The sequence below is a fragment of the Balaenoptera physalus genome (assembly GCF_965194825.1).
Source record: "Balaenoptera physalus genome assembly, chromosome: 7".
Lineage (NCBI taxonomy): Eukaryota > Metazoa > Chordata > Mammalia > Artiodactyla > Balaenopteridae > Balaenoptera > Balaenoptera physalus.
In genome coordinates this window covers 7,078,903-7,106,064 of record NC_138886.1, presented here as the reverse complement: position 1 = coordinate 7,106,064, position 27,162 = coordinate 7,078,903, and the positions used below count along the sequence as shown (strand labels likewise).

The window sequence follows — 27,162 nt, the reverse complement described above, 5'->3', positions numbered from 1 at the left end:
AAAGGTTGGCCCTGCGTGAGCCCCGCCCCCCGTGGCCCCGAGGTTGGTTGCGCGGGCGCCGGGGAAGGAGACGCTGTCCTTCCGCAGCGATGGGATCCAGGGTGAGTGGCGGCGTTCCGGGCTGAGCCCGCGTAGCAGACGGGCGGCGCGGCAAGGTCCGGGACTGAGGTTTGCAGCGGGCGGGAGCCGTGCCTGAGCGGGGAACTGGGTAGGGTTGCAGGTGTCCCAGCTCAGCCGGACTAGAAGGGCCAGCGTTGGAAAGAGCAGGTACTCGGGCCGTGGGCGGCGCGAGAGGTGGAACGGAAGGTACCCGGTCAGTGGGAAGATGCCCGGGCCTGGAACATTGCAGAGATCGGAGCAGGGGCGCAGGTACTGGACCCGCGCTGGGCAAGTACCGGGATGGAAGGAGCGGGTGCGCGGGCTGTGGAAGGCGGTGGCAGTGGGCACCTGGACGACCCTCAAGGATATTCCGGGGGTCGGGGCAAGAGAGGAGGAGGCCTGACCAGGGGATGCGCAAGGAATTGTCCGGGAGGGAAAGAGCAGATTCTGAAGAAGGGGGTATTGCTGAGGTCCAGCGTGGGAGTGCTCAGTGCCGGTCCGGGTCAGACTGCTGAGGTGTCCCACCGGTGTGGAATGAACGGAGACTGGGCAGAGGGGACATTGCTGGGGTCAAGGCGGAATGAAGGGTGCTCAGGCTAGAGTCATTTACGGGGTGGTTCAGGGCAGGGGAGGAGGTGTCCGGGATGGAAAGCGTGGGCATCCAAGCTGAGAGGTTGTGAGTGCCCTGGTGGGGGTGGAATGAGGAGGTTACCACCAAGGTTACAGGGCAGGAGAGGTGACTTTCCCAGGTGGGGACGACATTAGGAGTGTCCACGTGGTGGGGGACATTGCCATGGCCTTGTCATCACAGGGAAGAGGTGGAGGCTTCTCTCTTTCAGCCCTGGGTCGTGCCAGGAGGAAGGATGGGGTATGGTTGGGCTGGATCTGGGTCCATCCCTGGAGTGAAGCTGTCTTGGGATGGGTGTCATTACCTGGCACCTGCCACTCTTCCTCAGTCGGGGCAGCAGAGGCTGCTCTTGACTTTCCTGCAGGTAAATGCCAAGCCTTGGGGTCCCCCAGAGCTGAGGTCATATCCCAGCTTGGCCATTTACTCAGTGACCTCGGTAAGGTTGATTACCTTTTGGAGCCCCAGTTTCCTCATCATTGAGATAAACAGTGCTTGCCTTAAGGCTTCTGTGAGTGACTAGACTTAAAACCCTCCATGGAGAGCCTGTTCCAAGCCTGGCCTGTTAAAGTAAGTGCTTGGGAAATAGTAGCTGCTGAGCCTCTGATGTTCTTGTCTTCCCTCGTTTGTTCTGAGGCTTGGGCCAAGTTGGGGGTGGTGCTGAGAGAGCTGGCTTGTGACCACTGGAGGTCACATCGCTCAATTTGTAGCCTCCTGGCAGGATGTCCCCTACCCTTGACAACATGAGTTTCTTCAGCCCTAGAACATTTGTCTGCCTGCCGCTCTTACACACACACACACACACACACACACACACACACACACACACACACACACACACACACACACACACACACACACACACACACACACACACACACACACACACACACACACACACACACACACACACACACACACACACACACACCCCTAGAGCTACCTGATAGGATCATTCATCCTTCCCACTCACTGAGGATAAGCCGTTTCTTGTGCCAGTCCAGTGACTTTGGCCGCCGTCCCAGGTAGACAGGGTCCATCTGGCCTTCGTGTTCATTTCGTTTGAAGTCCCAGGAGACCTTGAAGGCATCCTTGGCCTTGGTGGTGGTGGTCGGGGAGCTCTCTGCAGGATCTTGGGGACTGGGTTATATGTGCTCAAGCCACTTATTCACTGGCCTTGGAATGGGCCGTGGGGTACTCTGGGGGTCTCAGAAGGCCCCAGGGGAAAGTTGCCCTTGTAGTCTGTAGTTCTGCTGAGGCTTCCACTTCCTGCTCCATGTCAGATTTGGCGAAAGGGTTGTGTTGAGCACAGAGTCAAAAGTCCGTTAGATCTTGGTCCAAGTCCTGACTCCACCTGGTACCAGCTGTGTGACTTTGGACTCCTGACTTAGCTTTTCTGAGCCTCAGTTTCCTTGTTGGAAATTGGCAGGGGTGTGGGAGGTAGATCGCATCTACTTCATAGAATTGTAATGATTCAATGAAATAATGTATGTAAGGAACTCCGCACAGAATACCCACATAAAGTGTAGTAGCTGTTATTATTTGAGGAAATACCCTGCTGTTTTCGTAATACGTCCACAGGAAGTACAACATTCTTGGTTTTGCGGGAGGTGGAAAAGATGCAATGATTCTCACTCAGGGGCCTGACCCTTTAGAGGCCTAAGGTTTTTGCTTAGCACGTGGGCCATGGGTTTAAAAAGATTGAGAAAGTGTGGTAGAAAGCCCCAAGTTTGAGAGCGACCTATCCATCTCCCAGGCTCTGGGTCCGCACTTGGGCCAGCGTGCCAGACACTGCCCTCTGCTCCCAGGGCTCAAGGTGGGCAGAAAGTCTGTGGGGCATTTGGCTACCTTCCTGCTGGCAGGTGCAGAAGGCGGGGGCCTGGTTCCAGGCCTCGCATTCCACACGTGGGCTTTGCTCCCACCTCATCCCCCAGAGCACTCTTGTGTGTGTTCCTTTATGCTCACATGCACACACCCTTGTGGCTGACTTGGTCGTCTGTCTCTCAGCTCTGTGGAGGGACCTTCTGGTATGTGTGTCCCTGTCCTTTCGGGGCGTGGATGGTGCCCGGGACCCAGCCAGCGACCAGTTGAAGACGTTCTCCTTGGAAGCTCTCGGCCCTGAGGGCTCTCGCCTGGGGTGCCGATCCTGCCATGGCATTCCGGAGGACTGAGGGTGTGTCCATGATCCAGGCCCTGGCCATGACGGTGGCAGAGATCCCTGTGTTCCTTTACACGACGTTTGGGCAGGTAAAGATCGGGGCGGCTTGTGGTCCTGCCCTTTCCCCCTCTGGTCCCTGAAGCACTGAGCCACTCCTCCCAGGGTCCCTCAGCATCCGGGAAAGTTGGGCCCTCGTGATTACTGTCCCAGGCAATCCTCTTTGAGCAGAGTAAGGAGGACTGGGTTAGGAGTCTGGGGTCCCAAGCCCGGTCTCCACCTGAGGCCTATGTGGACTCTTGACCTCAGTTTCTCAGTTTATAAAAGAGGTCAGTAATGCCTGCCAACTTTAAATGTTTGTGGCTGACCAGTCCTCTTGACACTTCCTGAAGCTCTGCCCTGTGGGATGCAGCCTCACTCGAGGGGCTCCCAGTCCAGCAGGCAGAGTGAGGGTGGAGCAGGGGCGTGTACAGATGGACCATCGGGTAAAGTGAACGTCATCGTCTTTGAAGAGTGGAGAAGTGGGGTGGGCAGACCTGAGTTCCGTTTCTGCCTCTCTGTCACCTTAAGCATGTGTCCTAACCTGTGTGAGCTTCAGATGCCTCACCTGGAAAATGATGGGCATTCGCACAGGTAACACAGGTGAAATCCTGGTGCAGTAGCTGGCATAGGTGCTCAGTCACTGCAGCTGGTAGAATCCTGACCGATGGCGTTGGGGACACCTGCTGGACCCCAAGATAGGATCTCCTGGCCTTGTCATTTTGCCATCCCCCGTCCCCCTCTTTTACATCTCTGTGATCCAGGTTTCAGAGGCCAGGGCCCCCAACTCCCAGCGGGCTGCCTCTCAGTCATTCCTGGTCAGGAGGTATCCCCTGGGGGCCCGGTGCGTTCCCTGCCCCTCACGTGTTCCTCAGGGCAGCTCTCCCAGGGAGATGTAACTGGCTGCCTCCCTCTTTTCTCGCAGTCTGCCTTCTCCCAGCTGCGGTTGACACCAGGCCTGCGGAAGGTCCTCTTTGCCACGGCCCTGGGGACTGTGGCCTTGGCCCTGGCCGCCCACCAGCTGAAGAGGCGACGGCGGAAGAAGAAGCAGGTTGGCCCCGAGATGGGCGGCGAGCATCTGGGCACGGTGCCCCTCCCCATCCTCATGGCCAGGAAGGTCCCGTCACTGAAGAAAGGTAGGTGTCAGGTGGTGGGGAAGGGCCTGACCTGGAGTCGAGTCTCAGCTGGACCCCTATTAGCTGAGATCTTGGGCTAGTGACATCCTGTCTCCACACTGAGTCCCTTTCACCTGGGAAGCAAGTCACTGTAAGGATTTGCTGGGTGATGTGGTGGCCGGATGCACATGTCATTGGAAGCGATGGTTCTCATTATCTGAGGACCCTTTGAGAGCACCGGGTCCAGAGTGGGCTGGTGGGGTGCAGCTCCTCTGTCCAGCGGTGGAAGTCCCCTGGCTCAGGAGCAGGAAGGGCCAGATGGTTCCTGAGCCTTTTGGTATTCTCACCATCCCCCTCTTTTTCTCTTTGCATACAGTAAGATTCACCCTTTTTTGAGTTTTGACAAACACTTATAGTCATACAGTCACTACCACAGTCAAGAACTGTTGCTCTAAATCCCCCCAGGGCCCTTGGTCGTCAGCCCCTTTCCCCTTCCCCCAGCTCCTGGCAGCCACTGACCTGTTTTGTGTCTGCTGGTGTGGCTTTAAAAGCCTCTTACGGTCCCGTTAATCTTGTAACCCAGTAACCCAGTGTTTGCCATGTACAGATCGCTTTCCAAGGCAAGGAGTCCTCAAAGGCTCTCATGTTGGAAGAAACTTGTTTTAAGAAGCAAAATCTCCTTCTGTGACAATGACTTTTTTTAAAAAATTAATTTATTTAATTTACTTATTTTTGGCGGCGTTGGGTCTTCGTTGCTGCGCGCAGGCTTTCTCTAGTTGCGGCGAGCGGGGGCTACTCTTCGTTGCGGTGCGCGGGCTTCTTACTGCGGTGGCTTCTCTTGTTGCGGAGCACAGGTTCTAGGTGCGCGGGCTTCAGTAGTTGTGGCACGTGGGCTCCGTAGTTGTGGCTCGTGGGCTCTAGAGCGCAGGCTCAGTAGTTGTGGCGCACCGGCTTAGTTGCTCCGCGGCATGTGGGATCTTCCTGGACCAGGGCTCGAACCCATGTCCCCTGCGTTGACAGGAGGATTCTTAACCACTGCGTCACCAGGGAAGCCCGACAATGACTTTTAATTATGAATTATTGCAAAAGGGAAGTTTTTGTCTTTTCAGTTGGACAGAGAAGTTTGTAGACTAGTCTAGAACAAGACCACGAGACATGCTGGCACAGCTGGCTTTCCATTCTGCATTGGCCCCCCTGGAAGCCTGGAGTCGTTTCTGGACTAACCTCTTGCTTGCCTACCCTGTACCAGCATCATTTCTGGTTTCACCTTATTTTGCCTTCCCTACTTTTCTCACTTAAAAGAACCAAACCAAAACAAAACTATGTATTTTGAAAAGTTGGTACCTCAAATCCTTTTTCGACGGAGGAGAATTCCAGATCAGTCAGTCAATCAACAACACAGGGGAAGCTGAGTTGGGAGGTAGAAGTGGCTGGGCCTCATTCTCAGGCTTAACCCAGCAGATCCGGGCCCCTCCGGGCGCCGCGTAACAGGGATACGGAAGTGAGCAGGACAAGGGGCAGGGGCCCAGCCCTCTGCTGCTATGTGCACGCCCTGGGGGTGCTCTGCTGTCACCCTGACTTAGAAGGTCAGGACAGACTCCCAGATGAGGAGGACGGGGAGAGGGGTCCGGAGCGGGCAACAGCCGTGCAAAGGCTGGGTGGGAAGCTGGCATGACCCCTCTCCTCCTGTTCCTCACAGGCTACGCCAGCCGGAGGGTCCAGAGCCCCAGTAGCAAGAGCAACGACACTCTGAGCGGCATCTCCTCCATCGAGCCCAGCAAGCACTCAGGCTCCTCCCACAGCTTGGCCTCGGTGAGGGTAGCAGGGTGCCCGTCACGGCCTTGGGGCTCCGGTCTCTGCCCTCGGGGGCTTATGGGCTGGTAGGAAGATGGGAGAAGAGGTTCCATCCATTCATTCGTTGGTTCATTCACTCATCCACCCGTGCAGACTTTCACAGATTGTCCGTGATCGGGGTGTGCCGGGCATTGGTGAGGGAAAGGTGGATAAATGCGGAAGGGAAGCTTTGATCTCTTGGGGAAGATACTTACCCATGAAAGTGCATTCATTCATTCATTCATTCATTCATCAGGCACTGAGCAAGCACCGGCTTTATGTCAGGGACTACTAGGTGCTGAGGATATAGAGATAAATAAGACAAAGACAAGTTTATTTTCTCTTGGGGAACGGCTTTTGGCTCATTCACTCGTCTAGTTATTCATTCATCCAGCAAGCACTGAGCCCCAGCTCTGAGCCGGCCACTGCCCTGGGGACCCAGGCACGAGCAAGAGCTGGCCCTGCTCCCGCCTGGCAGGCGGGTGGCCGCTCGTGTGGGAGAGACGCGTGGGTGAGAGCCGGGCCCTGCCGGCCCGTATGTAATCGGTGCTCCTTGAGTCCTCCCTATCCCACTCGTAGTGGAGCCCCGGAGCAGGGAGGGGGTCATGCCTTTCGGGAGTGGAGCTCAGGGTGGGTTTCGTAGGAGGCTGCAGCTTCCTGGGCTGGGCATCGGCCTCAGTGTTTCCTCCTGCTTTGGCCATTTCTGTGACCCGTCCTCAGGCACTTGGAGTTGGCAGAAGCAGGCTGTGCCGAGGGCTCGGCCACTGCGGCCAGGGGCTGGTTTCAGGGATGGTATAGCAGAGGGCACGTGGCGTGTGGTGAGGGGCGGGGGGGTGGGGGGAGGCTCAGGGGTCCTGCAAAGGGTCTGGGAAGGCCTCCTCCCTTATTCTCGGGTTCTTGTGCTACTTGGCACCCAGATGGTAGTGGTGAACTCATCCAGCCCCGTGGCTGCATGCTCGGGGCCGTGGGACACCAGAGGGATGGAGGAGTCTGTGACCACCAGCAGCGGCAATGCTGAGAGCCTCTACATGCAAGGTACGGGCCAGGAGGCTGGCCCTGGGCACCCCCTGCCCACCGCCCGCCCCACCCCCGCGGCCGGGGCAGGGGAGCGGGGGGCGTGGCCTCCTCCCGGGAGCCTAGGCTGGGTTTTCTGGGTGCTGCCTGCAACCAGGTCCAAAACCACCCACCCCAGATCCCGGCTCAACGGATTCCAGCCATTTCTGGACCGGGGAGAGTCTCCAGGAACAGATCTGGTCTGAATGAAGACCTGCAAGCTGGCCAGCCCTGAAAAAGGGGTCAGGACCTGGTCCACACGGTCCTGGCTGTTCCCATCCTTCCGGGCTCTCCTGCCTCCTCGCTCTTCTGAGCCCCCTCTTGAGCGACGTGGTGGGGGGCACGGCTGCTCTCCCTCCGCTGGGGGCCTGACACCCTTCTCTCCCATCTCCCCCGCCCACACTCAGGCATGGAGCTATTTGAGGAAGCCCTGCAGAAGTGGGAGCAGGCGCTGAGCGTGGGGCAGAGGGGGGACGGCCTCCGGAACCCCGAGACCGCTTCAGAGGCGCCGTCCGAGGTAGGCAGTCCTCCCCCGGGTCTTTCCTACCCCCGGCCACCGAGAAGGCTGGTGGTGTGGCTGGTGGGCGGCCACGCTTGGGAGGCGTCTAGCAGCGCTGCCTTCTGCCAGCGCATCACGTCCTCCTGGGTGGGAGTTTCCCCTTGACCAGGATGTTGACCCAGCTAAGTAAGAAAGTTCACGTAAGGTGCATTAGCCCATGCCTGGTACTTGGTAATTACTCAGTAAACCACACTGGTGATTACAGCCCGATCCTGACTACATAAAGAAAATATGAGGGGCTTCCCTGGTGATGCAGTGGTTAAGAATCCGCCTGCCAATGCAGGGGACACGGGTTCAAGTCCTGGTCCGGGAAGACCCCACATGCCGCGGAGCAACTAAGCCCATGTGCCGCAACTACTGAGCCTGCGCTCTAGAGCCCGTGCGCCACAACTACTGAGCCCGCGCGCCACAACTACTGAGCCTGCGCTCTAGAGCCCACGTTGCCGCAACTACTGAAGCCCGCGTGCCTAGAGCCTGCACTCCGCAACAAGAGAAGCCCCCACTCACCGCAGCTAGAGAAAGCCCGCGCGCAACAACGAAGACCCAACACAGACCAAAAAAAAAAAAAGGGGGACTTCCCTGGTGGTCCAGTGGGTAAGACCCTACACTTCCACCGCAGGGGGCGTGGGTTTGATCCTTGGTCGGGGAACTAAGATCCCGCATGCCCCTTGGCCAAAAAAAAAACAAAAAAACAATGCATTCTTGAAGGGCTGGAGGGAAATAGCCTGTGTTCATAGCTGAGTGGGTCACACAGCTTTTGTCTTGTCTTTTCTTTATACTTTTTTTTTTTTTTTTGGCAAGTCCAAGTTTTCTATAAGTGAATATTTATCTCAATATCAGAAAAGAGAAATAAAGTGGAAAAGCCAAAATAAAATTTTTTGTGTGCAAAGCACACCAAATATATGTCCTAGGATGAATTGTTTTGTAGTAGTTAAAAAAGATGAAAAACTGGAAACTGTTAAGTGCCCATCAGTAGGGGTCTGGAATACTAGGCAGCCTTTATGGTGGCACAGTGGTTAAGAATCTGCCTGCCTGGTGGCGCAGTGGGTAAGAATCCACCTGCCAACGCAGGGGATACGGGTTCATGCCCTGGTCCAGGAAGATCCCACATGCCGCGGAGCAACTAAGCCCGTGCGCCACAACTACTGAGCCTGCGCTCTAGAGCCCACAAGCCACAACTACTGAGCCCGTGTGCTGCAACTACTGAAGCCCGCAGGCCTAGAGCCCGTGCACTGCAACGAAGAGTAGCCCCCACTTGCTGCAACTAGAGAAAGCCCGTGTGCAGCAACAAAGACCCAATGCAGCCCCCCACCCCCACAAAAAAAATAAATAAAATAAACAGAAAAAAAGGAGGGACTTCCCTGGCGGTCCATTGGTTAAGACTCCGTGGTTCCAATGCAAGGAGCGGGGGTTCGATCCCTGGTCGGGGAACTAAGATCCCACAAGCCATGCGGTGAGGCAAAGAAAAAAAATAAAAGGCTGAAGGAAAGCTGTATGGGCTGTTAGGTTGCTCTCTCCACTATATTAAGTGAAAAAAGCAAGATATACAATGTGTATAGTGACCCATGTGTACATTTTTTTCTGTTGAGATGTAGTTGATGTGTAGCATTATGTAAGTTACAGGTGTATAACATAGTGATTCATGACCCATGTGTACATTTTATTTATTTATTTTATTGAAGTATAGTTGGTTTACAATGTTGTGCTAATTTCTGCTGATGTGTACATTTTTAAAAAGACATCCATCCTTGCCTACATATGCCTGTTGGTAACTGCTGGTGTGTATGTGCACTTTTATTTCCCTCTGGACAGGTAACACAAGAGATTTTTTAAAAATATTTATTTATTTATTTATTTTTAGATTTTTGGCTGCATCGGGTCTTAGTTGTGGCACGTGGGATCTTTTGTTGTGGCACTCGGGCTTCTCTCTAGTTGTGGCTCGAGGGCTCAGTAGTTGTGGCGTCGTGGGTTTAGTTGCCCCGCAGCATGTGGGACCTTAGTTCCCTGACCAGGGATTGAACCCGTGTCCCCTGCATTGGAAGGTGGATTCTTAACCACTGGACCACCAGGGAAGTCCCCACAGGAGATTGTTAACAGTGATCTATGAGGAGAGGGTCTGCAGGGAAAGGAGGAGAAGGCTTTTCTTGTACTTTTTTTGTCGATATTTTTTCTCATTCTGGGGGTTGTCTTTACACTTTCCTTTTTTTTTGGCCGCACCACATGGCTTGCAGGATCTTAGTTCCCCAACCAGGGATCGAACCCGTGCCCCCTGCAGTGGAAGCACAGAGTCCTAACCACTGGATGGCTATGGAATTTCCAGTCTTTTCACTTTCTTGATGGTGTCCTTTGAAGGACAAAGGTTTTTAATTTTGATGAAGTTCAGTGTATCTAATTTTTCTTTTGTCACTTGTGTCGTATGTAAGAAACCATTCTCTAACCCAAGGTGGCTTCCCAGAGAAAGAGCTGGCAGATCTGCCAAAGCTACAAGGCTCTGCTGGCCACACTGAGTTGGGTTACTGAGCAAGATGGCCAGCAGGTCTGGGGTCCCATGGGCTCTGCCAGGCTCTAGCTGGGTGCGCTGGGCACATAACCTCCTTGAGTTTTCTCTGTGAAGTGGGGTCATGGCAATCCCTGCCTCAAGGAAGCCCTGAGGCTGAACAGCGAGTTGCTTGTCCAGGGCTAGCGCTCAGTGAAAGGCAGCCATTACAATCTTACTGTCCCCCTCTGAGTGCTTCTGCCTCTTTCTCCCAGTGGCCTGAGGCCCGAGTTGGCCCTTGTTTCCTCCCCAGGGTCTGGTTACGTGTACTTGCAGGATCTGGCAGCCTCTGTGGAAAACAGAGTCAGGCCTGCCCGTGCCTGGCCCCTTGGCCCAGAAGCTCCTGGGTTCAAAGGAGCAGTGCCCCCGTCTTCCCACACCCTGGTCTGGAGGCCAAGGGCAGCGAGGAGGTCACTGAGGCCACAGGATGTGGTGCCAGGGGTGCGATGCCTTCCCAAGTGCACATGGTTAATAGGAACAGTGGGGTTGAACCCAGCTCTTTCTGGGCTCCTAACTGCCCTCTGATTATAATAGCCAACACTTACTGGCCATCACCATGGGCCAGTCTTGTAGGAAGTACTTTATATGCCTTATTTCATTCACGTTTTCCCTAAAATCCTAGGAAGTAGGTTCTCTTACCTCAGTTGACAGGTAAGAAAATCGAGGCTCAGAATGAGGGAGTTATTTACTCAAGGTCACACAGCTCGGAACTGGTGGCGCCAAGGTCTGGACCAGGTCTGTTTGGGTCTAGAGCAGCGCTGTTCGGTAGGAGACCACGTATCTTATTTAAAATTTTCTGGAGACCACGTTAAAAAGCAAAAGGAAATGGGTGAAATGACTTTTTAAATTTTATTTATTTATTTTTGGCTGCGTTGGGTCTTCATTGCTGTGCGCGGGCTTTCTCTAGTTGCAGCGAACAGGGGCTACTCTTCGTTGCGGTGCACAGGCTTCTTATTGTGGTGGCTTCTCTTGTTGCAGAGCACGGGCTCTAGGCGCGCGGGCTTCAGTAGTTGTGGCACGTGTGCTCAGTAGTTGTGGCTCGTGGGCTCTAGAGCGCAGGCTCAGTAGTTGTGGCGCATGGGCTTCGTTGCTCTGCGGCATGTGGGATCTTCCTGGACCAGGGTTCGAACATGTGTCCCCTGCATTGGCAGGTGAATTCTCAACCACTGCGCCACCAGGGAAGCCCTGAAATGACTTTTAATAATATATTTTCTATAATCTAGTATATCCAAAATATTATCATTTCAACATGTAATCAAGATGAAAACTCCCTGAGGTATTTCACGTTCTTGTAAGTCTTGGGGGTTTTTTTGCGGGGGGATACTAAGTGTTTGAAATTGGTGTGTACTTATGCTTATGGCCCATGTCAGGTGGAACTGGCCGAGTTTCAGGTGTGCACGGGCCGTGCGTTGCTGGCGGCTCCTGTGTGAGGCAGCTCAGTCCAGACCTACGCTTGCTGCTGGGCCTCAGAGCTGTCCCCTGTTTCCCCGGGGGCTGGGGCCCCATCGTGGTGAAGGAAGGGGCTGTTGGCGTGGGGAGCTTGGGGGGCCTGGGTTGACCGTCATTGTTTTACCCACAGCCAGAGTCACAGCGAAGGGAGTTTGCGGAGAAGCTGGAGTCCCTGCTGCACCGGGCCTACCACCTGCAGGAGGAGTTCGGGTCCACCTTCCCGGCTGACAACATGCTGCTGGACCTCGGTGAGCGGGGTCGGGGCGCAGGATCCCCAGGGCCCACGACCTCATCCGATCAGTGCCTCCCTGCACAGACGAGGAAACTGAGGCCCCACAGGCAGGAACAGAGTTGGAATGAGGCCCCAGGAGTCCCTGGCCGGTGTGCCTTGCCCCATCCCCTTGGGAGCAGGCCTTGGGGCTTGTATGTCAACATCTCCCCTGCCGGCTGTTCCAGGTGTTTGGTTTGAGCCCTATTCTGTGGGCACCGGGTGGGCGGAGGGGTGGCTCACATGGAGATTAGCCCGAAGCCAGCCACGGGGCTGAGAACACACCTGCCGTTGCCCTCCCCATTGAGGTCAAGGGGCGTGACATCACTGAGATGGAATGAAGTTATTCAGCCAAGCAGCCAATGTTCTCCTAGTGCCTGCTGCGTGCCAGACCCTGTGTGGTGACTGTGACCCCCCAGGGCCCTTCCCTGGGTGCTGTCCGCCCCTAGGGGGGGAACATCAGGCTCCTGAGTGTCAGGCTCCCTGGCTCTACCAGTGGTGACACGGGCCCAGTGAGGGCTGGCCAGGGTGACACATCTTCCACTTCTGTCCCCTTCAGAGCAGTCCCACTTCCTCTGGCCTCCCCGTGTGACAGAGAAGGCTGGTGGGGCATTCAGGGCTGTGAACCTTTCCTAAGTCCCCTTGAGTGTCCAGACCCCCTCGCCCTTGAGCGGGTGGGGATGGAAGTGCTGAGTGAGTGGCCCTTTGGCATCAGAGGCTGTTTCAGCTTGTCAGAGAGGGGGAGCAACTTGCCCAGGGCCACAGAGCACAACACAACCTGCCCTCAGAGCTCAGGGTCAGGCGGTGTGGACGAGGCAGGTCCCCTGACGTGAGCTCAGAAAATAGAAGCTTTGCCACCATCAGCGTCATTCGTCCAGAATCGGGTGTTGGGAGGCTTGGTGTACATTTAGCTCGGAAGCTCGGTGATTTCAGGAGTCTCAGCTCAGCCCCTCCCTTCCCTCTCTGCCCAGAGCGGACCCTCATGCTGCCCCTGACCGAGGGCTCGCTGCATCTGCGGGCGGACCATGAGAACAGCCTGACCTCAGAGGATTCCTTCTTCTCTGCCACTGAGGTGACGCGGGTCGGGGGATGGCTGCGGGGAGAGGGGTGAAGGCCAGGGCTCCTGCGCGGCTCCTTGGCGGGCGAGCTCTGGGTTGTGGGAAAGTGAAGGCATTTCCTCTGATGGGAGCAGAATCTGGAGGTCGCCGAGAGCTGCTCCCCGGGGGACTCTTCAGTGTTGCTGGAATGGGGAAGCCTGAGAAACCAGGGGTCGTAGGTCCTATGAGTGAGGGCAGGGGTCCCCATCCCCAGCGGCTCCAGCCCACGCTGGCCTCTCCCTTCTCCAGACCCGAGTGCTCATTGCTTCATTAGTTTCCTGCCATGGCCACGTGTGCCAGGCGGCTGTCCTTTCCTGGGATGGGAGGGCACGGGTGTGTGTCCAGTAGATGGTCTCTTTGGGAAGGGCACCCGGTGATGGGGATGCTGAGAGCCAGAGTAGGAGTCAAACCCGGGCCTCTGCCCTTGGCCAGCATTCCCACTGACATTCCCTCTGAAGCGTTGGCCCCTAGGGTGTACTCTGCTGGAAGTCCCCTGGGCAGGTGCCCTTGACCCACCCCAAGGCTCCGCCCCCGCCCACCAATGCTGCTGACACGGGCTTCCACCCTCCCCCCAGCTCTTTGAGCCCCTGCAGGTCGGAGATTACCCGAGCCCACTCTCCAGGCCTGCCGCCGCCTACGAGGAGGCCCTGCAGCTGGTGAAGGAGGGCAGAGTGCCCTGCCGGACCCTCAGGTGAGCGTGGGGGGAAGGAGGCAGGTGCGGGGGGGCTGCCCCCTTGGAGGAGGCTGGGGAAGCCAGCAGGGCTTGGTGGGGACCCAGCTGAGCCAGGCTGAGGGTGGGGTGGTCTGGCCGTGGCTCCTGCTCCAGCTTCGGAGACCCTAGGATGGCCCCGGTACAAGACAGGCAGGTCTAGGGTTGACGATCACAGTAACTAATTAATATAAGTAATTAAAATAACAATCATTCGTACCTGTTCTAAGTTCTCAGAGGGGTCCGATCACGGAAGCAAGGTGGGCGCCGTCCCTAAGCCCTGTGTTCTGACACACGCCTTTAAGGAGCCGTCCAGAAGCCAGGCTTTGGAGACAGACAGACCCGGGTTCTCTCCAGGTCTTGCTACTTTGTAGCGTGTGGCCCTGGACAAGTCTCCTGACTTCTCTTAGCCTCAGTCTTTCCCTGTGTGGTATATTTAGGGCTCTTATCCACCTTAAATTAATTGTTCTGTATGATGGTCATGATTCCCATATTTAAGTATGTGTGTTTAAAGTTCACTGACTGAAAATGGTCAAAAGCCCCAGCTGAAGCCTTGGAGATTTGGATAAAGTGCCCAGATCAGGGCACCCCTAGCTGCCCCAGAAAGCCGTGCCCTGGCCTTGGGAGCAATTTGGCCATTTTGGTCCTGTGCTAGAGAGGGTCCTTTGCTGGTTGGGGCCTAAAGGAGGCCAAGGTCAGCCCGACCCTCAGTGACCACACCTGCCAGGGGCGCCCAGTGCCATCAAGGCAGCCTGTCCTCAGGGAGCATCCTGTCAGCCCCTTCCTTGGGTTTGGGGGAAACTGAGGCCTAGAAGGGGGCAGCCACCTGCCTGAGGTCACACTACCAGGTGGAGGCAGGGCCACCCAGGGCTCCACCCTGACCCCACGGGGGTGTCGCTGGCTGGGACCCAGGTGCTGTGACTCTGCGCTTCCCCTCAGGACAGAACTGCTGGGCTGCTACAGTGACCAGGACTTTCTGGCCAAGCTGCATTGTGTGCGGCAAGCCTTCGAGGTGGGTGCGGTCTGGGGTGCGTTGGGGGGATGGGGGCAGTCAAGCGGGCTCCTCTGCGCGGGTGGCCACCTGCCCAGCCCACGGTGCTGCCCTGTCCACGGCTTTGGGGGGCTGCCAGCCTGTCAGCTCACCGCCTCCCTCCTCACTCCCTAGGGCCTCCTGGAGGACAAGAGTCACCAGTTTTTCTTCGGGCAGGTTGGCCGGCAGATGGTGACGGGCCTGATGACCAAGGCTGAGAAGGTAGCAGGGTGTGGGGGCTCTCTTTTCGGCTCTTCTTCCCCCTGCGTTGTTTGTTTTTCTGTTTTTTTTAATCTTTCTAACTTTTATTTAGTTCTGTTAAAAAAAAGAAAAAAAAAAAGAAAAAACCCAATCTAAAATCGAGCTGACGAGCTCCGACTTCATCCTGCAGGCCATAGGAGAGCAGGGAAGAGTTGGGTTTTTTTGCTCCCTGTGCTAATTCTGAAAAATCTGGATCTGTCTTGCCTCTTATTTCTGATTACATGACACAGTTTTACAAAGTTCACCGATTATGAGATGCAAACCATACAAGGTCTCCGGGAACCCCACTTGCCAGGGGGAACCACTGCGCACAATCTGATATATGTTCCTCCTACTCGGTTCCATAGACTCTAATCTTTGAATATTGTAATTTAACTTCCAAAGCTTGGTTTGTGTTCTACGGGCTGTTCTGCAGCTTTATTTTGTTCCGTAGGAGTCCATCTCGTCCATCTTTCCCTGTCAGTAGATGGACCAGTTGTGTCGTATTCTGTCGGGCGGGTCGGCTCTGGTTAATCTGGTGCTCCCAGGGACGGACATTTGGGTAGTGTCTGCCTTTTCCAGTATCACAGACACCGCTATTATACTCAGTCTGTTTATAATCAGATCTGTATAGGAACCTGTGGGATTTTCCGTGGGGCAAAGCCCAGCTGTGGCAAGGCCGCGTCTTGGGCACAGACGTTTCGAAGGCTGGCAGATCTTGCCAGTTTACCCTCCGAAATGCCTTAACAGCTTGAGCCCCTGCCAGCAGTATAAGGCTGTGTCTCCTTACATCTTGGCTGATACTGGATATCAGTACAGGCATACCTCGTTTCACTGTGTGTGTTTTGGCTTTATTGTGCTTTGCAGTTTTTTACAAATTGAAGGTTTGTGGCAACCCTGTGTCGAGTAGGTCTGTTGGTGCCATTTTTCCAACAGCATTGGCTCACTTCATGTCTCTGTCACATTCGGGTAATTCTCGCCATTTTTCAAACTTTTTTATCATTATTGTATTTGTTATGGTGATCAGTGATCTTTGATGTTACCGTTGTAATTTTTTTTTTTATTAATTTTTATTGCAGTGTGGTTGCTTTACAATGTTGTGTTAGCCTCCACTGCACAAAAAAATGAATCAGCCATGCACATACAGATCTCCCGTCCCTTCTGGACTTCCTTCCCATTTAGGTCACCGCAGTGCCTTAGGTAGAGTTCCCTGTGCTATACAGTATGTTCCCATCTCTTGTCTATTTTATACATAGTATCAATAATGTATATGTGTCAATCCCAGTCTCCCAATTCCTCCCACCCCACCCCTTTCCCCCTTGGTATCCGTACATTTGTTCTCTACATCTGTGTCTCTATTTCTGTTTTGCAAATAAGATCATCTATACCATTTTTCTAGATTCCACATATTTGCATTATTGTATGATATTTGCTTTTCTCTTTCTGACTTACTTCACTCTGTATGACACTCTCTAGGTCCATCCACGTCCATTGTAATTGTTTTGGGGTGCCACAAACCGCACCTATATAAGACAGCGAACTTAATCAATAAATGTTGGGTGTGTTCTGACTGCTCCACCGACTGGCTTTCCCCTGTCTCTCTCCCTCTACTTGGCCTCCTATTCCCTGAGACACCACAGTATTGAAATTAGGCCAATTCATAACCCTACAATGACCTCTAAGTTTTCAAATAAAAGGAAGAGTCGCGTGTCTGTCACTTTAAATCAAAAGCTAGAAATGATTAAGCTTAGTGAGGAGGGCATGTTGAAAGCTGAGACAGGCCAAAAGCTAGGCCTCTTGTGCCAAACAGTTAGCCAAGCTGTGAATGCAGAGGAAAAGTTTTGAAGGGGATTAAGTGAACACATGACAGTGAACATGAATGATAAGAAGGCAAAACAGCCTTATTGCTGATACAGAGAAAGTTCGAGTGGTCTGGAAAGAAGATCAAACCAGCCACAACATTCCCTTAAACCAAAGCCTAATCCAGAGCAAGGCCCTAATAACTCTCTTCAATTCTGGGAAGGCTGAGAGAGACAAGGAAACTGCTGAAGGAAAGTTTGAAGCTGACAGAGGTTGGCTCATGAGGTTTAAGGAGAGAAGCCGTCTCATGACATAAAAGTACAAGGTGAAACAGTTAAGTGTGGATGAATTAATGAAGGTACTACACTAAACAACAGATCTTCAATGTAGACGAAATAGCCTTCTATTGGAAGAAGATGTCATCTAGGACTTTCATTACTCGAGTGGAGAAGTCAATGCCTGGCTTCAAAAGACAGCCTGACTCTCTTGTTAGGGGCTAATGCAGATAGCGACTTGAAATTGAAGCCAGTGCTCATTGGCCATTCCCAAAATCCTAGGGCCCTGAAGAATTATGCTAAATCTACCCTGACTGTGCTCTATAAATGGAACAGCAAAGCCTGGATGAGAGCATGTCTGTTTACAGCATGGTTCACTGTTGAAACCTATTGCTCAGAAAAAAAGATTCCTTTTAAAATATTACTGCTCATTGACAATGCACCTGGTCACCCAAGGTGGATGGAGATGTACAACGAGATTCATGCTTTCATGCCTGCTAACACAACATCCGTTCTGCAGCCCATGGATCAAAGAATCATTTTCGACTTTCAAGTCTTATTATTTAAGAAATACCTTTTGTAAGGTTATAGCTGCCATAGATAGTGATTCTTGTGGTGGATCTGGGCAGAGTAAATTGAAAACTTTCTGGAAAGGATTCACCATTTCAGATGCCATTAAGAACACTTGTGACTAGTGGGAAGAAGTCAAAATATCGACATTAACGAGAGTTTGGAAGAAGTTGATTTCAGCCCTCCTGGATGACTTTGAGGGGTTCAGGACTTCAGTGGAGGAAGTAACTGCATGTGTGGTGGAAATAGCAGGAGAACTAGAATGAGAAGTGGAGCCTGAAGATGTGACTGAATTGCTGCAACCTCATGATAAAACTTGAATGGATGAGGAGTTGCTTCTTATGGATGAGCAAAGAAAGTGGTTTCTCAAGATGGAATCTACTCCTGGTGAAGATGCTGTGAAGATTGTTGAAATGACAACAAAGGATTTAGATATTTACATACACATAGTTGATGAAGCAGCAACAGGGTTTGAGAGGATTGACTCCAATTTTGAAAGAAGTTCTGTGGGTAAAATGCTATCAAACAGCATTGCACGCTACAGAGGAATCGTTTGTGAAAGGAAGAGTCAGTAGATGCGGCAAACTTCATTGTTGTCTTTCCTTTTCTTTTTTTTAAATTAATTAATTTTTTTGTTTGCGTTGGGTGTTCATTGCTGTGTGTGGGCTTTTCTCTAGTTGTGAGCGGGGGCTACTCTTCATTGCAGTGTGCTGGCTTCTCATTGCGGTGGCTTCTCTTGTTGCAGAGCACGGGCTCTAGGTGCGCGGGCTTCAGTAGTTGTGGCGCTCAGGCTCAGTAGTTGTGGCGCACAGGCTTAGTTGCTCCATGGCATGTGGTATCCTCCCGGACCAGGGCTCGAACCCGTGTCCCCTGCATTGGCAGGCGGATTCTTAACCACTGCGCCACCAGGGAAGCCCCACTGTTGTCTTATTTTAAGAAATTGCCGCAGCCATCCCAGCCTTCAGCAACTACCACCCTGATCAGTCAGCAGCCATCAACATCGAGGCAGGACGTTCCACCAACACAAAGGTTATGACTCACCAATGGCTCAGATGATGGTTAGTGTTTTTTGGCAATAAAGCATTTTGGAATTAAGGTATGTACATTGTCTTATTAGACATAATGCTATTGCGCACTTAATACACTACAGTATAGTATAAACATAACGTTTATACGCACTGGGAAACCAAAAAAATTCACGCAGCTCGCTTTATTGAGATATTCACTGTGTTGGGGTGGTCTGGAACCAGACCTGCAGTATCAACGAGGTCTGCTTGTAATTTTTTTTTAAATATTTATTTATGTATTTATTTATTTATTTGGTTGTGCCGGGTCTTAGTTGCGGCAGGCGAGCTCCTTAGTTGCGGCTCCGGGGCTCCTTAGTTGCAGCTCCAGGGCTCCTTAGTTGTGGCATGTGAATTCTTAGTTGCGGCATGCGAATTCTTAGTTGCGGCATGCACGTGGGATCTAGTTCCCTGATCAGGGATCGAACCTGGACCCCCTGCATTGGGAGCGTGGAGTCTTAACCACTGCGCCACCAGGGAAGTCCCTGTAATTTTTTTAATCTTTGTTTCATCCATTGCTTTATGTTTCTTGGATTATTAACAAGGTTGCATACATTCTCATGTTTATTTGGTCGCTTATGTTTCTTTGGTTTTTTTTGATGGGTTTGAGCAAAGCTCTTGAACCCGCCTCTCTTCTCTGAGTCCTTCCTCCTCATGGGCTGGGGGTAATGTGAGGTAATGGTTCTGAAGTGTCACCTCTGACACGTCACCCAACTGTTTAAAACCCTCCCTCGCTCCCACTGCCCTTGGTGTAAAGACCAAGCTCTGCTCTGTGGCCTCAGGGCTTCTGGTGCTCACAGACTTCCTCCCTGATCTGGCCTCTGCAGATGCTGGTCGCTCCGCACCTGGAACACTGCTCCTCAACTCTTTTTTTGTCGTTAGTTACTTTGTTGTAAAATACACACATAAGAGTATCAAAAGGTAGGATGTGGACTTCCCTGGTGGCGCAGTTGTTAAGAATCTGCCTGCCAATGCAGGGGACACGGGTTTGAGCCCTGGTCCAGGAAGATCCCACATGCCGTGGAGCAACTAAGCCTGTACGCCACAACTACTGAGCCTGTGCTGTAGAGCCCGCGAGCCACAACTACCGAAGCCTGCGTGCTACAACTACTGAAGCCTGCACGCCTAGAGCCCATGCTCCGCGACAAGAGAAGCCACCGCTATGAGAAGCCTGCACACCGCAACGAAGAGCAGCCCCCGCTCGCCACAACTAGAGAAAGCCCGTGCGCAGCAACGAGGACCCAACGCAGCCAAAAATAAATAAATTTTAAAAAAAAAGTAGGATTTAATGAATGGAAAGATGAACCCCTGTGTACCAGCCCCCAGGGTAGAAGGTGGAACACATACCAGTATTCTGAAGTCCCTGTCCCACCCCCTCCTTCTCTTCCTTGGTCACCTGCCTTCTGAGTCCCAGCTCTTTCCCCAGGAGAACTTCACCTGACTTGTCCCCTGGGTCCCGAGAGCCCTTGGGCTCATCCTGCCCAGTATGGCCCCATCACCCTGCATCCTCCTCATTCCTACGAGGGCCAGAAGCCCCGCTCTCCTGGCACAGGTGTGTGCCCAGCCCAGGGCCCGGCACAGGGCAGCTGCTCCATAAATGTGAATACTGTTGGCTCTCTGTACCCATGGGTTCCACATCCACAGGTTCTGCATCTGTGGGTGCAACCAACCTCAGATCGAAAATACTAAAAAAAAAAAAAAAAAAAATCCAGAAAATTCCAAAAAGCAAAACTTGGATTTGCCATGCACCAGCAAATTATTTATTTAGCATTTACATTGTACTAGGTGTTATAAGTAATCTAGAGATGATTTAAGGTGCAGGGGAGGATGTGCTTAGGTTATATGCAAATACTGTGTCCTTGTATATAAGGGACTTGAGTGTCTAGATTTTGGTATCTGCATAGGTCCTGGACCTAATCGTTTGCAGATTCTGAGGGACAACTCATTATCCTCCCAGCAGCTGCCATTTACCGAGCAGCACAGCGAGCCTGGTGCTTCACTCACATTTCTTCACCTCCGGTAGCTCATTTGATCCTGATGTCTCCATCTGCTCGGCCGCAAAGGAAACTGAGCCTGGGGAGGTAGAGGGGCTTGCCCCGGTCACTAAGCAAGGTTAGGGTGGAGCTGGGATTTGAACCCCAGTCAGCCTGAGCCCAGCCATGCCCTTAGCCTGTTCTTTGTGGCCTCCCCAGGAGGGTGAAAGGACGAACAAGTGAAGAAGGGCAAGTGAGGCTACAGCACGGGCTTTAGGTGCGCAGGCTTCAGTAGCTGTGGCGTGTGGGCTCAGTCATTGTGGCTCGAAGCCTCAGTAGTTGTGGCTCAGGGGCTCTAGAGCGCAGGCTCAGTAGTTGTGGCACACAGGCGTAGTTGCTCTGTGGCATGTCATGTGGGATCTTCCCAGACCAGGGATTGAACCGCGGTCCCCTGCATTGGCAGGCGGATTCTTAACCGCTGCGCCACCAGGGAAGTCCTTGGCTTGATTTTGATTAAGAAATCAAGAAGAGGCTCAGCTTGAGCGCCAGACCCCACTCCCAGCCCTGGACTGAGCGGTAACTGACAGCCCTGTCAGGTTTTTCCAGGCAGCAGAGCTGGGGTGGCCTCTGTCTGGGAAGACGCCAGCCCCTGCACACACCCAGGCTCTGGAATTGTGGAATCAGGCCGCCTCCTTGCTATGCCTGGGGCCAGACGTGAAGCCTCTCCAAGCCTCAGTCCCCTACTGTGTCAATGGGCGTGTCCTGGGGACATCTCGAGCTGATGCCAGCCGCCATCAAAAGTGTCAGCAAGGGCCAGCCCTCATTTTCAGCTTCGTTGTCAACTTTTACATATGAGGAAACTGAAGCTCGGGGAGGTTAAGGCACAGCCCAGGGTCATCCTAGCAAATTCTCTTTAAGACTTAATGAAAATAGTTTAAAAAAAGATTATAAAAATGGGAGTTCCCTGGCGGCCTAGTGGTTAGGATTCCAGCCTTTCAGTGCCATGGCCCGGGTTCAATGCCCGGTCGGGGAACTAAGATCCTGCAAGCCGTGTGGCATGGCAAAAAAAAAAAAAAAGAAAAGATTATAAAAATGACTCATGCTAATTGTAGAAAAAACTAAGATGATGCAAAAAGAAAGAAAAATTGTCCCCAAGGCCACCCTGTTCACATTTTGGTGAACATCCATCCAATGCCCCCTCTGCCTGTGGTTCTTATAAATGGCATCAACCTGCCCCTGCTGCTCTGTGTCCGTTCCACTCTGCCAGGCTCTTGGGCACATCACTGATCTGAAGCCTCAGGATTCATATCTGTAAAGTGGGCACAATACTGGACCATCCCTCATAGGACTGTATGAATAAAAGAGTTGATCCACGTTAGATCAGCCCTGGCATGTACTGGCTTTCCACGTCCGTGAATTACATCTGTGTCTGCAAACTGTGTCGTAAGCCCCAGCTAAGCCTCGCAGTCCCAGAGAGTGAAGAATTCCTCCTGTGTGCTGACCATCTCCGTTCCTGGCAGCATTAGTCCTATACACTATTTATTGCCTGATTGTGTTACATGAACGAGCTCATTGACTCCCCCAGAGTAGCCCCAAGTGTGGGGCTGTAGCTTCTCCCGTTTCACCAGTGAGGCCGATGATTGTGGAGATCTGAATCTTTGGCGGCTGGCTCGACCTCACACCCTAGCGCATCCTTCCAAAGTGAGCTCCTTCTGTGGCATGTGCACATCTTCTGGAAGGCGGTTGGTGCTCAGTAACGAGCTGGTGTGAGACATTGCTGGGCGCCCCTGGTGTTGCATCCCTCTGGGACCTGCCCTGGGCGCTGCAGAGGTGTGTGGAGGCGGGCACAGGACACTTCCTGCCCCATTCCCTCCATGACTGCTACTCAGGGATTGGCCTTGGCCCAGCCTTGGTGTGTCCCTCATGCACAGGCCAGCTTGCCCCTGTGGGTCTAGTCCAGCTGCGTCTTGGGGCCTCTCCCACGGCCAAAACAGGCTCTGCTTCTTCCCCCAGAGCCCCAAAGGCTTCCTGGAGAGCTACGAGGAGATGCTGAGCTACGCCCTGCGGCCGGAGACCTGGGCCACCACGCGGCTGGAGCTGGAGGGCCGAGGGGTGAGTTGTTTGCACTGAGCCTCGGTGTCCTGGGGTCCCCCGCACCTGAGATCCTTGAGCCGGGTGGAGGTGCCTGTAGGAGCTCTGCTTTGATTCTGAGGCTCTGAGATGGCTCCATGGCTGCTAGAAGCCCCCATTCCTGCCCTGCCTGCCCCAGGCCCCTCCTCACACCGCCTGGTGTGCCTGCTCAGCCCGGTGTTCCCACCCAGCCCCTACACACCCTTCCCCACTCTGCCCTCAGAGCACTGCTGCCCCCCGCAGGTGGTGTGCATGAGCTTCTTCGACATCGTGCTGGACTTCATCCTCATGGACGCCTTCGAGGACCTGGAAAACCCCCCGTCCTCGGTGCTCGCCGTCCTGAGGAACCGCTGGCTGTCGGACAGCTTCAAGGAGACGGTGGGTGGCCGCCCCACTCCCAGACCCCACGCGTGCGCCTGGACCCCACATCCCTCCGTCCCTGGCTTTGGGCACCAAGGCTGGCTCTGCACCCATCACGGGGCGGTCACGCCCCTGGGATGCTGCCCGCCGCTGTGACCCAGGGCTGCTGGGCAGGCCAGTCTCCTGCCCTGGAGAACTTCCCCCAGATCCCCTTGCTCTCCTCTGGCCAGTGTAGCGGCGGAGGGACGTGCACTTCCCTCCTGCACTGTGGTTTCACTTGGGCAGTCTACTCATTTCTGGGCTGCCATTCATTCTGTTCCATTTGAATGCATTAAATAAGTTAAAATACGGGGGGAAAAAAGAAAAAAGAGGTACAGCAGGAGAGCATTGAGCACAGGGCCCCTGCAGGGCGGCCGCTGTGCTGTGTGCCGTGGGGGTGGTCTGGAGAGGGGTGGGGCTGGTCTTTTATAGGCGGTAACCATGGATCCCCACAATCACTGAGTGAGGTGGGGCTGCTGAGTCATGGCCATTTTACAGGGGAGGAACCTGAGGCCCAGAGAAGACTGCTGGCCAGTCCAGGGAGCCGCCCAGAAAGGGTGAGAGTCAGGATTCAGATTTAGGTGCGCCTGACTCCTAATTGAGGGCAGGGAGACGACAGAGCTCAGACAGCCGTCCCCACCTCCCTGCTTGGGGTGGGATGAGCTGGGGGTAAGGGCCTGGTCCCGGACTGGGGGTGGCTAGCGGCTGCCGGCCCGGCCTGTTAGTCTGACCCCCCGGGGGTTCCCATCTTTGATTTAGGCCCTGGCCACTGCTTGCTGGTCTGTCCTGAAAGCCAAGAGGAGGCTGCTGATGGTAAGTGAGCTGACAGGGCCCCTGGGGAGTGCCACGCGGGGGCCTTGGGTGTGGTGCCCGGCTCAGCTGACTCCATTTGGTGTGTGCTGGACCCTGGTCTAGGGGCAGGACGTGTGGGGTGGGCAGAGGAATGGGGCTCGTGCAGGGAGGTCTTACTGAGCCCCCAGGCCCTGCTGCACCTTTTGGCCTTGGTCACAGCACCGGCCACCTGTCCTGCCGTTACCGCTCCCTTGACCAGGAGGGCCTCAAAGGCACACGTAGATCTGTTTCATCTTCCCACCCAGGGCCCAGCACAGAGCAGGCCACTGTGAAATGTCAAAGGAATCAAAAGCGGGGAAAGGGCGTCTTCAGAGGGAGGAAGGGCACATGTAGAGCAGTGGTGGTTGGCTTGGTGGAGGCGCCTGGGCGCGGCAGGATGCTGCCGGGAGCAGGCAGAGCCTCCCTCCCGCCCATCGCCCATCGGGCTGCATTATCTGCTCTCCCAGGCGGCGACTGGCTGCACTATCTGGGCTGCTGCGATCCACTGTTCCCCTCTGCCAGCCCGGCTCTGCTGCCCAGCTGATACCAGCTGCCACTGCCACGTGCTCTGGGCACTTCCTGTGCTGAGCGCACCCCGGGCCCCTCGTGCAGCCCTCACCACAGCCCCGAGGTTGCCCCTATTCTACAGAGGTGAAAACCAGGGCTTCGAAAGCCCCAGTCATGGGAATTCCCTGGTGGTCCAGTGGTTAGGACTCGGCACTTTCACTGCCGGGGCCTGGGTTCAATCCCTAGTCGGGGAACTAAGATCCTGCAAGCCGCGTGGCGTGGCCAAAAAAACCAAAAAGCCCCAGTCGCATGCCCGGCATCACCTAGCAAGGACAGTAATGAGCCAGGCCTCCCTCTGAAGCCCCGGCTCTTAATACGACCCCAGGGCCTGGCTGCCTCACCCTGCCTGGGTCCCGGCCCTCAGCCTTGCCACCCTCCACAGGTGCCTGATGGCTTCATCTCCCATTTCTACTCCGTATCGGAGCACGTTAGCCCCGTCCTAGCCTTTGGCTTCCTCGGACCCAAGCCTCAGCTCTCTGAAGTCTGTGCTTTCTTTAAGGTAAACAGGGAGCTCGCTGTCTGAGAGCTGGTGCTTCTCCTTCCACTGGGAGCCTGACCCGGGTGGGTCCAGAGGAAGCCCCGGGAGGGCAGGAGCCGAGGGCAGAAGGGGCTGGGTCAGGGCTCCAGTGGTGAAGGAGGAGGCTTTGGGTGGCCCGGAGGACCTCAGTGCGGGGGAGCAGGGGCCCCGGCCCAGGCCCAACGCCCGCCCTCTCCCCCAGCACCAGATCGTGCAGTACCTGAGGGACATGTTCGACCTGGACAACGTGCGCTACACTTCGGTGCCGGCGCTGGCGGACGACATCCTCCAGCTGTCCCGGCGCCGCAGCGAGATCCTGCTCGGCTACCTGGGGGCGCCGGTGGCCAGCAGCATTGGCCTGAACGGTGTGCTGCCCCGAGAGAACGGGCCCCCAGAGGAGCTGCAGTAGTGGTGGGTGTGGACCTGGGAGGGGTGGCTGGCTGGTCCTCATTCACGTGGGTGATGGCAGAGAGAAGGCCTTGGGGGTGGCACTGGAGGCCTGGGTGTCTAGCCGTCAGCAGTGGCAGAGCCCAGGCCATGGTGGCCAAGGGTGCTTGCCCCTGACCTCGCCCCCACCCCAGCCTCCATCACCTGGGAATCCCCGAGGCCCAGGGGATAAACTTCCTCGGAGCGGCGTGGAGCCCCGAGGGGCCCGCCTCAGCTGTTCGTGGGAAAGCAGAGGCTGGACCAGTGGCCAGTGGGGCCTGAGGCGTTGTGAGGAGAATCAGGACAGGCAGAGATGGGATGCCCCGGGGGTGGGTGCCCAAAACCTCCCGCCACCCCGGGGCTGCTGAGTGGGGCTGGGAGGGTGGAGATGAAAGAGGGGGTGGCCGGGCTCTGCGGCGAAGGAACCTGGGCTGGACAGTCTCAGATCCAGGCATCTGCCCAGCCAGTCCTGACGGCCCGCTGCCACCCGAGAGAATGTGCTGCTCCAGAGATGGAGGGTAGGAGCCACAGAGTGTGGCCGGGGGGGCACCTTGGTGGGCGGCGGGCCTGGGCCATCCAGAGGCGGGCCCGCTTTCCTTGCGCTCACGTCAGGGTGGGGACCAGGCCCTTGAACAAACCCAAGCACTGAACCGGGACACCATCCTTAGGCATACCCTGCCTAAGACTGTCATTTCTCCTCCCACCTACCTCTGCCACCACCAAAGACGGAGGAGGTGGGGCTGGTCCCCTCGCCCCTGCCCCACCCTCTGTGAGCCCGGAACTCCCTGGCTGGTGCTAGGCACTGAGCTGGAGGCACTGACCCGGGGTGCCCAGGGGCCACATCAGGGGAGGTTAGAGGATGTAGGCGGCTGGACCAGCATCAGGACAAGAAACTTGCCCGGCACTTTGCCTTCAACTCGATGACAAACGCTCTCAAGCCGTGTAGCGGTGCACAGCCCGCCTGCCCGCTGGTCCTGCAGAGGAAGGCCGGCCGGCATTTGTAGACGCACTTCTCTTACAGTGTTTTCACCTGAGGTGGGCTGTATTATTTATTGCCTTAACACTTTATTTTGAGGTCTGCCCCTTTCCAGGTGGAGAGGCCTACAAGACAAACAGACTCCTGGTTCTCCACACTCTGGAGCCGGGACTGGCTCAGACGGGGCGGTGGGGGGGGCACCCTCCCCTGAATGGCAAAGGGGGGCGGGAAGGAGGGGGGATGGGAGAGGGCCCACTATCTCTGAGCCCAGTCCCTCCCCCACGTGGTCCCTCCTGCCCCCCAGACTGTAAGACCGCTGTGCACTAACCGTGCTTCTGGCTCCAAACCCACTTCTCTGGAGTCGCTGCCCTGGACAGAGCAGCCACCTGGGTGGGAAGGACCTGGGCAGCCCCTCCATCCTGACATTCCGTTCATTTGCACTTCCTCGCGCTGTGAATGTAATCTTGGGCCTGGGCCCCCCCCCCGGCTGCTCTGATTTGCTCCCGAATCACAGAGAAGTGGCATTTTCATTTTGTCTTTGTTTACACGTCCATGCACTGCCTCTGGCACTTGATTTGTTGCAGCTTGCCACTTTTGTATGGTAGGGCGTGTGCACATCGACTCCGAGTCAAATAAATGATTCAATGATTTCCTTCCACACTGCCGTGCACGTGTGGCTGTTGCTTCCTGGGGGCCTGCTCTTCGGGGTGCAGTTTGGGGGATGCTCCAGGAGGGCAAAGGTGGAAGGCAGCCTGGTGGGAGCTATGAGCCGCTCGCCAGCCTGGCAGGGCCACGTGTCCGTCGGGTGAAGGTGGGGAGGGTGCCCC

At 54.9% G+C, this 27,162-nt stretch overlaps 1 protein-coding gene across 6 annotated transcripts; it reads left to right on the top strand.

Moving 5' to 3' along the window:
- Positions 1–26,569, top strand: MIGA2 (mitoguardin 2). 6 transcript variants are annotated; one of them, XM_082470575.1, is made up of 16 exons: positions 1–101; positions 2,732–2,971; positions 3,844–4,054; positions 5,733–5,845; positions 6,784–6,901; positions 7,327–7,436; positions 11,594–11,711; positions 12,703–12,803; positions 13,404–13,519; positions 14,477–14,549; positions 14,703–14,789; positions 22,503–22,601; positions 22,863–22,997; positions 23,778–23,831; positions 24,799–24,915; positions 25,136–26,569. In XM_082470575.1, the coding sequence occupies exons 2-16, from the start codon at positions 2,876–2,878 to the stop codon at positions 25,340–25,342; spliced, it is 1,755 nt and encodes a 584-aa protein (XP_082326701.1). In that variant the 5' UTR covers positions 1–101; positions 2,732–2,875; the 3' UTR covers positions 25,343–26,569. The 6 variants fall into 6 exon arrangements, with proteins under 6 accessions (XP_082326701.1, XP_082326699.1, XP_082326703.1 ...); XM_082470573.1 differs by having other exon boundaries at positions 14,450–14,549; XM_082470574.1 differs by lacking the exon at positions 1–101 and adding an exon at positions 150–168 and having other exon boundaries at positions 14,450–14,549.
- Positions 26,570–27,162: the final 593 nt, after the last annotated feature.